Source organism: Wasmannia auropunctata, unplaced genomic scaffold (genome assembly GCF_000956235.1).
Source record: "Wasmannia auropunctata unplaced genomic scaffold, wasmannia.A_1.0 LD334579.1, whole genome shotgun sequence".
Lineage (NCBI taxonomy): Eukaryota > Metazoa > Arthropoda > Insecta > Hymenoptera > Formicidae > Wasmannia > Wasmannia auropunctata.
In genome coordinates, this window is record NW_012028311.1 from 431095 (window position 1) to 446971 (window position 15877).

The window sequence follows — 15877 nt, forward strand, 5'->3', positions numbered from 1 at the left end:
AACAACAAGAAGTCAAAAAGTTACAGAGAGAAACATGATTTTTACTTTTTATTTACTTAAAATTACTTAAAACTACTTAAGATTACTTAAAATAAGGAATATGAATCGAAAAATTGAAGACCGACATTAATAATAATATTTAATCATACCTCTTGCCATTGCGACTTCCTCAGTTTCTCTATCTGGTCAAAGAGCTCGTTCACTTGAACAACCTGTAGCATCACCATGTCCCAGAAGCCAGCCAAGTCCTCGCTCGTCGTTGGAAATTCTTCACCCGGCATCTGATTCTAAAAAAAATATCAAGACACGAGCCGCTAGCTGTAACCCGTTCTCGATGCTCCAAATAAAAAAAGAAACAATTAGAAATTTTCTTACAATATTCTTTTGACATAGTCCTTCGAACTGCTGCATCTTCTGCGAGGCTAGCAATCTGGCTTTCCCCGCGGCAGAACGCAGCTTACCAGCCGCTTCTTCTGGCAGTGCAACAGTATCGCCGCTGGCTAATTCGGCCTCTGCAGATGCGGCCAACGACAGCAGTCTATCCGTCTCTTGCTTCAACAACTGAAATCACAAAGTGCGTGTGAATCCTTATTGCCGAGAATATACAAGGTATTTATAGGCATATCGTGTAATATACGCATCTACTCTGCAAAATTACCTTCATAAAATAATGACCATCCTTCTCCTCGACCACTTTTTCCGCCTCTTGAGCCTGCTTCGCTATGTTCGTTGAGCTGGCGCTTGGTTCTAACACAGGTAACACTACTTTCGGCGCGGCTGGCTGCTGATCGGGTATACTTTTACTAGCCTTCGTTTCGCGCGGTACGTCACCCTCTATGGTAATCGAAATTCTCATCTCTCTCGCGTTGTTCTGTGAATTCGTAGGGGGGCTCTTCTGCTCGGTTTTCCGCGTCACCGGTGTTACCCTGAGAATGATAAAGATATTCCGTCGTCAAAGAGGGAAAATGGAACTAAGCAGATTTTTATTTTAATTATGGGTAAAATGTAGAACGCTCACCTTTGCAATGGCTTTATAACTTGTTCCGTGCCGTCTGTCGGTTTTCTACTACTGACTACAGGGAGCTGCGCTCGAAATTCCGGGCGCAAGTGTCGCAGGACAGGCAGATTTTTCAACGATTCCTCCGTGTTCGCGTTGTCCGTCGAAGTGTCATTGTTATTACTGGATTTATTGAAACTACTGTCGCTGGTGTTCAGCTTAGTGATGCTGCGTTTGAAGAAGAAACCCTGCGCTAGCGCACCCGGACCGTATAGCCGCTCCACTCGCTGTTGAATAAAGGATTTCTCGCTGCTCGACGAAGTGTTTATCACTTGGCTCTCAACCTCTACCGACGACCCGTTTAGAATACTAGTATCGCTAAACGACGCACCCGAAACTGCAAAAAAAAATAAAGAGAATTAAATGAAGAAATTTAAAATAATATGAAATGTAAATGATAATAAAGAAGGGCCAGTTGGAACTAACTCACTTCAATCGAGAAATATTGGTGCGTATTTTTACATAATTATTTAACAGTTAATATAGAAATACTGTTTGACGTCAAAAATTTTAAGCTTCTTAGAATCTCCTTTGATAAAACGACATAAGAAAAATCCAAAATAAAATTTGTAACAAATGGTAATACATGGTAAATACATAAATAATATATAATGTTTCTACTTCTTCAATTAAAATATATAAATCAGAATTAAAATAAAAATTAATAATGTTAAGAAGATCAAAAGATAAAAAACTAAAAGATAGAGTTAAAGATAAAAATTTTAAATTAGAAGTTAATTTACCAAAGAAATTGGCATAAAATTTTAGAAATTTTGCGGGAACGTAGCAAACCAGAGGAAATGACCTAACCATAGCAGAACTCGCAAACAAGACGGTACAAAACAGACTAACGCACATATGTCTCTTACACATATTGAAAGACAATATTCGTTAAACATCAACGCTTAATATACAACTTGCTTTCGAAAGAACTTTTCATCAAAGACATTAGCTCAAATAAAATTATAGTTTCATGAAATATTACGATCTGTAATCACGTAATTTTTGGATTTCGTTCTTTTAACACGAATAAAAACGATGAGACAACAATGTTGAAATTAATTTCTCATGATCGAAAAGAGAATTAATTTTTAAATTTAATTCAAGGAACGTATATGAAAGTGTTATATACGAACCATTAGAGAAATAAAATTAATATAGCATATTAAAGTCGTTTATAAAAAAGAAGTTCTTCCTTACGATTAACGACGCCGTGCTTCGGAGAGAAGCCAGTGCCCATGGACTTGTTCTGTTGGCCGCAGGACATCATCGGCGACAATCCGGGGCTCCGTTTGCTGGGAGTGCTCATCCTGATGGGGCTGAGTTCGGGAAACGTCGCGTGCAGCGACACTCCCTTGTCGACTTCCGAGTAACCTTGGCACGTCATGCTGATCGTACTTCTGCTCTCCCTATACGTCTCGACCTTGCACTCCTCCTTCACGCCGTTCGTGAATCCGTTTTGTCTCTCCATCGCTAACGGCGATATCGACTGGCTCTTAGGCGGATGGGACGTCGGAACGCTGAGATTCTCGTTGGATCTACAGTTTTTTTTTCCCCGTACTTTCAACTTATCTAATCGAGATTCGCGAGTGTACATTTTACGCGCGCGGCGGTAATAAGAGTGTCTCACCTGAAACCTGCGGGACTCGTGTCCCTCGTGATCAGTCTCGTGCCGGGGCTGCTGTCCCTCGAGCGAAATCCTTCCCTCAGCTTACTGTCGTACCTGGTGATGCCCGAGTAGCCGCTTATACTGCACGCCAGTCCCAAGTAGCTGGGCTTCTTCGCCGTCGTCAGCTCCGGCTCTGGGCTGCTGCGACGGGCATTGCTGGCGTTCAGCTTCTTCTCATCGGGGGTGAGGTGCGACTTCTGCAACGTCTCGCTGCTGCCGTTCGCCAAGTTCTCGGGCGGCGACACCGGTTCGCCGTTGCACGACAGGTTCAGGCTGTGCAGAGTCTTTTCGGACACGGAGTCCACGCCGGCGTTCTCTGAAAGCGGAAATTCCGATTTGGCACTCGCGGAAGCGCTCCGATCTTCTTCGGCTCCGATTAAAAAAAAAAAAACTTAAAAAACGAAAGACGTAGAAATCGTCAGGAACGTCGCACCGGGCGATCGAACGAAATATTATAACGATCCCGTAAATATGTATTTGGCTGCTTCATGTTAACGATGACGAGCTGAGGGTGTTGCGTAGATTGAATCGCAACGTTTAAATTTATCTGTCGACTGGTTTACATTCTTCTGTTACGCTTTTATCTATACGTTCACGAAATCTCCGATTCACCGTGCTCTCATTAATGGATGAATGTCCGCGAGCCAACTGCTCGGCCGGCGAGACATTCACCTTCGAGAAGCGCTGTCGCCCACGCACTATGCACACGCCATCAGGCTCGCGTTATATACGGATGAACGAATCTTATTCGCGCCGTGCTCGCGACGCGACCTTATTTCCTGGGAACCGGTGGAGCGGCCCCTGCACAAGCTCGCTTACGCCGAAACCAACCGAATGGAAATCCAGCTTGGTCACACTTCGAAGTTCTCTCGGCTACGAGATCAATCGGCGCATTTCGCGGAATTGAGATGAGCCACGACGACAGTTCTCCACGCTCGTCTACATCACCGCGACGGTCCTGGAACACTGAGCACAGGCTCTCTCGCGGGCAGAGAGAGAGAGCGAGAGAGAAAGATAGATGCCTTCTTGGCAACGACGAGGAAAAGAAGCGTTTGCACTTGGTGCAAACTCGCCTACGGTCTAAATCCGATCGGCATTTCGACCGAGCAAAAAGCGTCCTGCGCCGACCTGCGAGAAAGTAACGTGGTGGAGGGATCGGCGACCCCGCCGACCTTGGAGCCTCGAAAATCTGCATGGATCTCGAGTGAAGGTCCATGAAATACCTGAGATCGCGATACGAAAGATAAGTCTCTAAATTTAAGCTAATCGTGCGAAATCCTTTTTTTTTCCCGAGAAATCTTACCGACTCGCGATACGCAAATTAGAATTTCTAATAAACGCCTGATATAATATTTACTTCTCGCAAAAAGCCGAAGTAAAATATATGAGAGAATACTTTACTGATTAAGTAATTTCGAGGTTGTTGGACATTTAACGTGCGGCTTTTAGCGTCAATTAAGTGCCGCATTTTCGGATAATTGAAAGAACTGGTTTAACAGATAAACTGTACGATATAATTGCACGTTCTTTCAAGCGCATTCCACTTTTTTCCCATGAAACGACTTCGTCACTCGAGCGACGCGTTTAATCATTCTCGCGGCCCGATCGATCTCTCGTAGAAAAATTCTCTGCCATACACGATTATTCTCTTTCTCCCTCGATAGGGAGAATTCTGTGTCAACGCAGCAAAGTTCTTTTTCCAAAGAATCGCAAGGTTCTTCCAAGATATATTAGCACTTAAAAAATCCTAATTCATAATTCAACCCAAAAACATTTGAATTTTTGTCTGTGCGAAACCTTAATTAATTATATCTATAAATTCGATTTTTAAATACGAATTTTAGCTCGTATCTCCAGATTTCCTTCTGGAGATTTTTCTCTCAACGATACGCAAATTGGGGGAGGGGAGGGGATTATTGACTAGACAACTTAAAAAAAATAAAATAATTTAACTATATGGTTAAATTATTCTCTCAATAGCAAGATGACGATTGCTGAGCTCTTATCGGTAACACGTCACGTAATCGTGGGGGATTACGTGTCTCTCAATGTCGGGATAGCCAACCTGATCGGTCGGACGCGGAGCGGTCGACGTCCAGGCTGCAGCTGCCGATGCTCTCCTGGCTGGTCATGTTGGGATGATGCCTGGTGACGATCTGCGCCGGCGGTCGGGGGTCCGGGTCGAGGCGATGGTAGTTGAGCGGCTGCACTGCCAGGGAGAGCGGTCTAGTGCGTCGATGCGAACGGATGCCACCGGCTCCGGGTACCGACGACGTCACCGTCGCGGTACAGGAGTCGCCGACGTCCTCCAAACCCGCCACCTCGCCACCGCCGCGCCGAGGCTGCCCGCTCGCTCGCCGTTCCTCGTCCACGCGATCCTCGTGCACACTGCACAGGTCCGGGTACTCTCATCCCATATGCTGTCACGCGTGTTCGGCGCGTTCTCGAGCTCGACGCGGTTACGATACATTTACGTGCATACACGTATTCTTAATACGCGGTGTGCGATCCCGTGAGCGCATTGGTGATATACTAACAACTAAAATAGTTTTTTCTTGATAAAAATTTTGTAACACGTAAGTAATATTGAAGATTAAAAAAGATATTTCGTTATTTCATCGAGATTTTTGAGATTTTTAATCCGTCGCAGCTAAAGGCTACAAAAGTTTAAAAGTAGTGACTCCGAAGAATGACAGGCTCTTTTAATATTTCAATAACATTATTTTAATCAAATTGTAATTCGAACACTCATCAAGGTGTTTAATGTTATGTGATATCAAAAATTGATTAAATTCTGAGAAAACAATTACTTTAGCTCTTTCCGAACCAGAAATATCACGTTTGTTCACCAAGTGCGCCCATTATCGAACACTCTATCCAGATACCAGCGGAAAGAGTCTACAATCTTTCGGATATCAAGTATTCCCGTACGAGACTTTGACATAGATTATTTGACTTAAAACAAAAAAACGAATCAAGTTCAGGAGAGCGACCTCGATTGATAACGAGACGCGTTCTCGATGAAAGGCCGCCTTTTCCGGTGATGGTTTTTTTTTTTACCGGTTCCAACGGAACGAGTTGCATTTCTCCGTTTCTTTTGTGAATGTCGCGTCGTCGCGTCGTCTCGAAGCAAGGCGAGAAAGCGGCACGAATTAGCATTTGCCAGCGACCGCCGCCGAAGCGACGAACTGTGCTTTTTTTTTTGCACGTGACATTCTTACGCGATGTAACGGCAACTGATATAAGCCATAGTTGGCCCCTGATTGTTTTCTTTCGTCATGTATATACGTGTATCACCGCGGGGGAGCTCGAGAACGCCGTGGACGGAAACTGGTGGCATCGCAATACATCCGACGGTTTCTCGAACAGACCGGAGTATTCTGCATGTATAATATTACAGTCGGGTGGAGTCAAAGGGGAACGGGAGGGAGGGGATCTTGCCGAGAGGAGAGAGAGGAAGAGAGGGACTCGACGACATAACGTTGATGCCGGGAATCTCGAAGACAGCAAAAATAGATTTTACAACGGCGTGCCTCGGCCACGGACGGGAAGTCTCTCGCCGGTTTCGGTTTCGTCGCGAGAATTCCCTCGGAAATTCTTTCACCGCGCGCGGCGCTTCCACCGAACGTGGACCGAACATCAACCGAGAGCCGGATATTCTTACATTACCGATGTAACGAGAGTAATTGGCGATATCGAATTTTCGCGTAGCGCATAATTGTCCGACGCGGGCGGCGGGAAGCGCGGCGCGCTTTAAAAATGCCTAATAACGCGGAGAAAACCGGAGTGGAAAGTTTTTTTTCGCGAGCGCCAATTACCATCAGATTCATGACTTAACGAAGGCAAACATCATATGCGTTATGCGCAGGTAGTCTCATTAATTTCGCCGTGACTTTCGTATTTTTCTGCATAATATCGAGACAATAATGAATAAGAGGCACAGATTTTTATTGCCGCGAGTCACGAAACGCGCGTCAATAACCGTATTTTGCATTATATACGCACTTCGGGATGCAACAAAAATCTTCGCGTCCTTCCGTCGATCTTTTTACGTCATACCGAATTTTGGAGTGAAAGTTAAAAAAAGGAAGTATAAGAAATTACGTGACTATACAAATTGAGCATTCGTTATCGGTAAAGGAACATTTGGAAAACGGTGCGTATCTGAATTTCGCGGAATGTCACCAGTTTCCGACAATTGATTTGTCGCTCGCAGACGAGAGAGACTCGCGCAAATAGCTCCGGCGCGCAAATTGAATCGTCGACAAATTGGCGCCGGTGTTAATTGCACGCGCTAATTGCGCAAAGAGCAATCGGTCATTCGCCGCGAGTTCGCGTGGATGATTATCAACTATACATGGTCCATTCATTTCGGTCGCAGGTTTCATATTCAAAAGACATACGACACACCTGGTCTCGTTTTCGAAAACGAGAGATTATTTCGAGAACGCGACTGAAAAGAACGGAACCTTTACGTATAATACAATCGCGAGTCAGTGCAAGCGGGTGCGTATCAGATGCGTTCAAATTACATGCAATCGCTCTCACATCGGCGACTAAACTCGCGCGACAGCTCTGCGATGTCTTGCGTGACGAGAGAAAAAAAAAAGAGAAAAACAAATCGTCCATCGACGATTGATTGTCGCACGTTTACTCGCTCATGTAATCGCAAAAGTGTCATGTACATAAAAATGGAGAAAGCTTCCTCGAACAAGTCACACAATATGAGATGTATAAGCGTCTCGTTTCTCAAACCGTTACACGCTGAAACCATTCGTAAGTGAAATTATAATACGTGATTGTGATTACAATACGTAATTGTAGCGTTATACCATAGACCCTCCATCAATTTCTACGTATTTTCCAAATTATATACATATTTTTTTTAAGAGACATATATGAGCACCGTATAATGTACTTTCTAGCGCTTTCACTGCCACCGATGCGGCTCTGCTCGCGGTCAAAAAAAAAAAAAAAGATCTGCCGAACGTCCGAAACTGCACTCGTGCATGTAATGTATACGGCGCCCGTAGCGGATTGAAGAAACGAGTCGCGCGTGTAGGTAAGGCTGCCCGGCTGTTGTACAATGTTGTTTACGATGCGGAAATCGGCGCTGACATAATTGCGAGTTAACGGTTTAGAGTGCACATCGTGGAGGGTATGTACAGGCGTGCGGCCAAGCAAGACTAAGGTGTGCAAGGTGAACGAATCATGCTCGATCGCCGATGACGATGATGATGATGATGATGATGATGGCGGTGATAACGATGGCGTGTGTTTTTGTATGCGTGGACGCACGTGGACGGACCGGGAGGGGAATAAACGAGCGGCGGCGTTGGAAAATGTCAAAGTGTTATTACAAAACGCGGACATGTATTGTTCAACAATTTTCTCTCTATAGCTGGGTCACCATCGGGAGATCTCCCGTCGTGCGTGAAGCGACGCCGATCGCGCAGATATCCCGACGGATCCCAGCCTCCATGTCTGTGTCTCGCGAATGTCTTGTCTCGAATCCTGAATTCGACTCGATACATCAAACAGGTGTGGCGAATGCTCGACGCGGATGCGCCGCTGCATTGCGACACTAATGAATCTCGATAATGCCTATTCACGCTCCAATCGCTCACCGCGAAGCATCCAGTGCTCTAACGAACGTTGGCTTATAACGTATCGCGTGTCGTGTTAATGAAACGTTAACTTCCTAGATAGCACACAGAATTTAAAAAGAATTCATTCGCACATTCAGTCGTATATATCATCAATTCATTTTCAGGTGCAAAAAGAATTCTTTTTTATAACTTTTAGAGAAAGAATTTTTGCATCTGAAAATGAACTCAGAATTGATAAATGATACACCTTTTGAACTCTCTGTGCTATCTATAAGTGCTATTACCAATGATTAATTATTAATGCCACAAGTTAAACATTAATTATATCAATAGTTATTCATTCCGGATAAAAAACGTTGTACACTTAAATATAGTAACGAGTTATTCTCTGTGAGAAAAGAAAAACCATGCATCCAAAAGTGCAACGCACGCAATATTGATTATTATTGGAGCAATAAGAATTCATTGTGTTAAAATCTTTTAGGAACTCGCTTGTTAAAATTCTCAGGAGATTCTCTTCAATCCTTTGCAAACTGTCTTTTTCTCACTGCCTACCTTCGCCGCCAATGTTTCCAGAGGAGGAACTTGGAGACATTCTTTTTCGCGACCGGGTTCACCGTGTAGGTGCCGCTCTCGATTTTTAAGGGCATCCTTAGCCGCGTACGCGTCACTGCGGATTGCGCCCGAGGCGCGACGACGACGACGGCGTGAGGTCGCCGCGAGTTGAGATATCGATCGCAAGATGATCTGCGAATGTCAAAGGGGATGATATTGCACGCGCATCACTCTCTCGCTTCGTATTTCGAGCGGCGAGTAAGCTTCGTTAAAATGCGACTCCAAGCGTTATTGTGTCTGCGCGCGTGTTATCGTGTGTTATCATTCGCATATACGATCCCGCCTTTCCAATTCAATGGCGTCAAGTAGAGGAAATTAGAGAAATTAGAAATTCCTTCGAATCATATAAATTATTACCAGTATCTTTATTGTTAATATGCATTCGTAAGCACGTTATCTCGATTCATCTCGGCTGGTCTCGCGAATGAAGATATATCCGCGGCGCAGTTTCACCGATCGGTGCCAATTTATTCATTCCAATCACGCGGGATAAAAAAAGTCGAGTCAGATTGCGATTCCTCTCTTTTTTCGCGTTGCCGTTTGTCACCGCGGCACTCGCGAGCACGTTTCTAGGATGACTAGTTGCCGAAGACTGGCATTCCCAATCTCGCGTCTCTGCCGCCGCGACTCCTTCGCTTTCTCTCTCGACGCATCTACCTTTTCCTTCTCTCTCGCACTTTCGCCCGGTTACCTCCGAATCCCCCGCCATTTCCAGCCGGTCTCTTTATCTTTCCCCGAGTCGAGGGTATATTTTTGGAACACTCAAAAAACCACGATGGCACACGGTGCCGCGTCTTTCCCCGCCTCTCTCCTTCCTTTCCTGCTTCTCCCCTTTCTCTCTCTCTCTCTCTCTCTCTTGCCTTCTTCCTTTCTCTCTCTTTCCCTCTTTGCTCGGGCATTAACGCGTGAACGAATGTGGAAGGGCACACAAATTTAAAGGGGGAGTCCGCGAGCGCGCGTACACGTGCCCGGCACGCGCGCGCGCCTCGAAGAGAAACGCGCCTCAAACGTGGATCCATGTAACTCGCATCCATGTAATTCGCGAGAAATCTTATTCCCTCAACTTTTTATAAAACTCGATTATTAAGATACCGAAACGGATTCGACGCGTTTTTATTGCTTAGAAAGTCAGAATCACGGATTTCCAATAACTGCTCAACGGAAACCAATCGGAGATTACAGAGATACATTATACACTACATTATAACACGCGATTTTATAAAACAGATTTAAATACCTGGAAGGATTGACTGATAAACAGCGTTCTACCAAGTAGATTCTTAACGATCGATATAACGCGCCTCCGCGTCAACGAGCTTGAACAGCTTCGATTTTACATGCGGGCGAGCGGATGAGTGCCGTGTAAGTCGCCGGCGAGGGCTAATAACTCCTTTTGGTCTCTGTCATCGTGGTCTTTTACGGATCGTTAATCCGTAAGCGCTTTTACGGCCCGCGTAATAGTCCCTCCCTCCTCGCGGCATTGCGGGGAAACGTCTGTTTCCGAACCCGACCCACGGCAGTTAACAAAACACGCGTCGTATAAAACACTATTACGCTTTTGTTTGTATTTTCAATAACTCTTCGGGATAACCGTTCTCGAGAAAAACGCGATGGCTTCACTGCGGAAGGAATTTCCGAGGAACGCGCGAACTATAAGCCTGCAATAAAAATTGAAATTTACGACGGATGCCAAACTCCTGAAACTTCAACGAAGATTCTTCCGTCTTAGCGGTGAGTTACGCTCAACAAGTCTGACTTTGAGACGCGCAAAAATTAGAATTTACGTTCAATTCTCACGCAAAAATTTATTGAGGATAATAAAATCTGCCTTTACACCGTTCTATATCCTAAATCTACTTTGCATAGCAACGAAAGAGTCAAACAAATTCGAGAGAGGGCGGAAGCAAGACAGAAGAGACAATTCATCTCTTTCCCCTTTGCATCGTCTCGAAATATCAGTTACACTGGGAGCAACGAACGCCCGCGCGAGAGGCGGAAATCTCCTGGAAATCTTCCGGGATAATTCCACGCAAGGGTTTTCCTGACGACCGTTCTATTTCGGTGCAGGCCACACCCGGTGAGATTTATGAGTTCGACAATTGAAACCGACAAGATCCGGGATAGCCGTCGACGGAATCGGCGATTCATGTCGCCGCGCGTTGGGTTCTCGGTTCGTTTGCACCGCGGCACACCAAGTGTCCCTCGAGATGTCAGCGACTTCTCGCGCGTTAACGACCCGGAGACCCTCGTCGAACTCGGGACTTCTCGTTCGCAGGGACCACCGTAATTTTCAGCGGACCCCTCGACCGAGATCGTCGCGAACAAACGACGCCTGATCACGAAGATCGCGCCGAGTGCACGCGCGCAAGAGAGAAAGAAAGAAAGACAGAAAAAAAGAAAGAGAGAGCGAGAGAAAGAGAGAACACACGTGTTGGAGTCACCCTTCTCCCACCGAGGATTTATGTTGCGCGGAGCATTAACCCGAAATGCTGCAGGTTTCGGCTGAATCCGAAGTTCCGCGGTATCGAACGTGAGAGTTCCTCGACCTGTAGCCTGTAACCTGTCCCTTTTCCCTCTCGTTATACAATGATGCTCGTCACGACGAGCTCGAGCAAACGGCCCTCGGTCACGAAGAGCGCGAGCCATCGATGGGAAACACAAAATTTCGCGAGCGATGATTTATGGTCGATTAGAATTCATTCCGCGAATTATAGGATTCGTAAAACTCTCCGACATTGGATCGGTCAATTTTCAACAATGTCATGAAACTGCGTATTGTGAGCCTAATATAAGGTATCACGGCATAATAGATCGATGATGGAACTCGTGAGTCGTAACTGTATCGTAAGAGTCGATATAAAACACTGTTGGCGCCAGCATTCGCGCTGCACAGTCGCGCGCACGCTGAAATGTAAAATTCGCGAAAAAGTACGCTGAGGACATAAATAAGGTCTAAAGGTTGGAAGCACATGAGGAGTGAAACAAGAGCTGCCGTCTGGGAATGCCGAGAGCGCGTATAGCTATGAATTCAAGTGCGATATATAGTGGTCGCAGCGCGACTCAGAGACGCGACACGAGCGAGACTAACGAAGAATTTCACGCGTGGATAAGCGTATTTTAAAACATCTAAAAATCACACGCGTTACCTGCACATATATATTACTAATAATCTTAGATAATATTTTTAATAATATAATGCATTAAAAAGTATACGAATGCAAGTACTATACTATACTGCACTTATATAGCCATCATCTCGAGACGGTGAATCAATAGCTGTGCACCAAGTTTGGTATGCTTCGAGTGATTCAACACTCAGCGAGCCCGTGAAAATACGATTGTTGCGCGAATATGAATGAACGAATGAAATCGAGAGAATGAGATACACTCGTTTCTTTCGTAAAATCGCACAAGGAGACGCGTGCACGTACAATATTGCGTGCATCTTCCAAAAGAGGTCTTAAAATACCTCGCATGCCAGTACATCCATCTCGAATGCACCTCTCTGCGCGAAGACTCGAATCCGCATGTGTCTTTCGGATATTTATTGCTTCTCTTTTTCCGTTACTTATGTTGGCCATCGAAGCGAGCAATTGGACACAGACGCAGAGAGAAAGATTAGATCGCTATAGCGATCGAAGCGTGTTGATGATCTATGTAAACGTCATTCGTAATCGAGTAACGCAATAATTAATCGACGACTTATACACACGACTGGCAATTAAAGGCAGCGTGCAACGGGAGACGTTTTCTTGCGTCTGTCACGCGTGACCTGAATGCAAAATGCCGTTTGTTCTCATGATTTCTTGTTTCGTCACGGAGTACATTGACACGAGAATTTCTCGCACTTAACACGAGAAAAACGTTTACCTTCTGGGCTGGGCTTGCTTCGGGAAAAATGGAATAAAATAAACTTTATGATGCACGTCGCGCTTGCCTTAATTCACGGTAATCATAAAATCAGAGTCTCGAGAAAGATATAAATAGATTAAGATACTAATTTGCACTATCGTACTGGAAAATAATAAGTTTTCCGAACTTTAAATTAAATTTAATTTCAAAATTATACATCGTAAATTTTCTATCTATCTATCTATCTATCTATCTATCTCCTTCAGTACGTACATCAGCCGAGTGTTTATGCATATTTATAATCACTGAGATCGAACATAAAAATCTTATCTGGATCGCGGTTGAGAGCTTACAAGGTATATTAAGTTACGAAATGAACAGTAAATTGTAGGGAGAGACTGGCCTAAAATAGAGAGCCACTGTCGCGGCTAGACGGCTCAAATACCGGTATTAGAACCGTTTTCCGGTTTGCCTATCCAACATGCAACAGAGAAAATATACGCGCGTGCACGAACGGGTTAACGCGCGCGAGATTCACCGACCTCAGAGACGGTAAAAGTTCGAAGTCGATAATCGATTATATAACTATAATCTTAATATCAGAAGACGTATTTCCATTCTGTTCAGACATATCCTGTATTGTACCTCCCGGCGAGATCCCTGTAGCCTCGCGACACTCCCGACCGACGGAAGAGGAATTTCTCCTCGCTTTCTGAAAATCATCGGACGAGCGTCGCCGGGATATTCAGGGGTAAGTGACACCGGCTGAACTCTCTCGCGTCTATATATAAACGAAAATAAACCAGAATGACATTTGAACTATACTCTCACTGTCGCCCCTCCCTCGCCACGGCCAGGCCAAAAGAGAAACACGGAGGAGAGAAGGACGAGAGGGATCGGGACGTCGCGACGAACGTCTGAGAAAAATTGTGTCAGCTAAATCAGGAGGGGCGCCTGGACCACTCTTTGAACGATAAGCTTTTTCCATCTTTCCTCTTGTATTACTCTCCTTTACATTTAACCGCTAATTTCCGACGTGTTTGTATGGAGCTGACGTGTATTTTCGAGGGTCTAAAGTTCGGGAGGATTGAGCAAGCCTAAATATTTTGATGCTGAAAAGAGAACGTCGATGATTCACGACTGGATGCATGACGCATTGTAATCTTGATGTTGCAATGCCAACGCAATGTTGCATCTTTAGTATCTGATCCATCGCGGAAGGAACTACGCAAATGATTTTTCTGGCTGATGCACACTCGCCCTGAAAATGGCACGTCGATGATGGTCGAGATGAAAGAAAAAAAAAAGCGACCGTGTTGTCAGTCATAAATTCGCAGGATCAGATAAAAATTTGAGTGCCCTTTGAAACATTGCAGTCATTGAATATATCGTAACATATAATAATAACCGTTAGCAAAGTGCTTCCAATTCCGACGGAATTAGTTACATTGACGTGGAAGATGTTATAAAACGACTGTTTTAATAATCTCTACACGAAAATCGCGTGAAGTGAATTGCGTTAATCGACGTTCGTGATTGAGTACCAGAAGAGTACCTAATTTGTCGCAAATTATCGTAAATATGTGCCGGAAAGATTTGCCATTGTCTCCGAAGGAGAGACACTTAATTGTCCACCCGCCCATAAAAACATTTCTCGCGATATCATCATCGGCATTGTCGTCGCAGGAAGTAAGAGGTATATACGAGGACTCACGTACCGTCGCGTCGCAGCGGAAGGTTGCATACCGGGTGGTGAAAAAGAGAGATGCCTCAAACCCCGCGATCAAAACCCGCGTTGATGAGTCTAATCACCATTGTCAGCCTCCCCTGAGAAGCCGTCAGGATCGAAATTTGACGTATACGACGACGCGTCGCGATGTCTCGGCATTTTACCGTTTTAACTGCACGTCATTAACCTCCTCCCATGTGACTTTAATTAAAGGCGTAGCCTGCGGATATGCATCGAGCTAATGACCGGTTACGTGCGTAAACGTTTCTGTCCCGCTGCAGTCACAAGGGGATGCGTATCATATCTTGGTAAAAGATTGTTTTATGTTTTGTGTGCGATACGAATTTCAATAGCCGATTCGGCTGCGAGGCAGTCAGGACTCTCTTTAACGGGTCTCGCTTCTCCGCGCCTGTTAAATTCAGCGTGGGTTCGCCAGCCCGGTACTAACGAGATAATAAAGAATCGCTTACGAGCTTCTGTATTTTAAGTCGTCGCGTTGATTGCGCCAAGTATTCGAGCGGAGATCATCCCGCCTTACCGATACTGACGTCCAAATCGTGTCAAGGCTGCGCTCCTCGACGAGGAAGTTTAATTTCCAAAATGTCCGTATCTATCAGTCAACGTTACACGAGCTGCGTTAACGTAACCGGCGGGAATTAAAAATAAATTATACATCGAGCGCGCTTTTATCCACTGCGATGTATATATGAATAAAAATGAACCCCGAATTGAACGCGAGCGCGCTGACGAGAATGCATTCCGACGCTGTTGAATCGCAATGAGCCTCGGCAATTATTCGCGATGTCGAAAGTCCCGCGGAGAGCGAAGCGGCTGGCGGAGAGTTTGTCGTGCAAAACGTTTCTCGCCGAACAATTCCCGGTGTGAAATTCCCGCCCGCACTTTATTCGATGCATTTATGGAAAACGAGCGACGAGAGCGGCTAAAAAAAAAAAACGTCGTGAATTCATCGACTGTTTTTCCGGCAAACTCCTACGGAAATTATATATAAACATCTGTATCCCTTCTCAGACGTAAACAGTTTCGATGGCGCATGCAACGAAATGTCACGATCAGCGCGTGTGCAATGTTATGCTCTACATCTTCGGCCACAAAGCGGCGCTTTTGTTACAGATGTGTAACGTGGAAATAGACGACGAGTGCGTGAGAGAGTTGCGTGCATCTGTGTCGTTCTATGGAATGTCGTGCCACATACATACGTGTGTGTAATCGTAATTGTGCGCGCGTTAATGCCATTCTATCGAGACGAGGAAATATTAGGCTCGAACGAGAAGTCAGCCGACAACTATTTCTACGTAACATGCTTATATATATATATATATATATAT

General features: G+C 45.0%; 1 protein-coding gene across 1 annotated transcript in view; it reads right to left on the reverse strand.

The window, feature by feature from the left end:
- Window positions 1-15877, reverse strand: part of LOC105458207 — a 30372-nt gene that overhangs the window by 2277 nt on the left and 12218 nt on the right. Inside the window, exons 3-8 of the mRNA XM_011703339.1 lie at window positions 2688-3042; window positions 2258-2595; window positions 1019-1394; window positions 659-926; window positions 376-561; window positions 150-287 (exon numbers count right to left, since the gene is read on the reverse strand). Of these exons, the coding sequence (XP_011701641.1) occupies window positions 150-287; window positions 376-561; window positions 659-926; window positions 1019-1394; window positions 2258-2595; window positions 2688-3042 (1661 nt within the window). The remainder of the gene's footprint in view (window positions 1-149; window positions 288-375; window positions 562-658; window positions 927-1018; window positions 1395-2257; window positions 2596-2687; window positions 3043-15877) is intronic.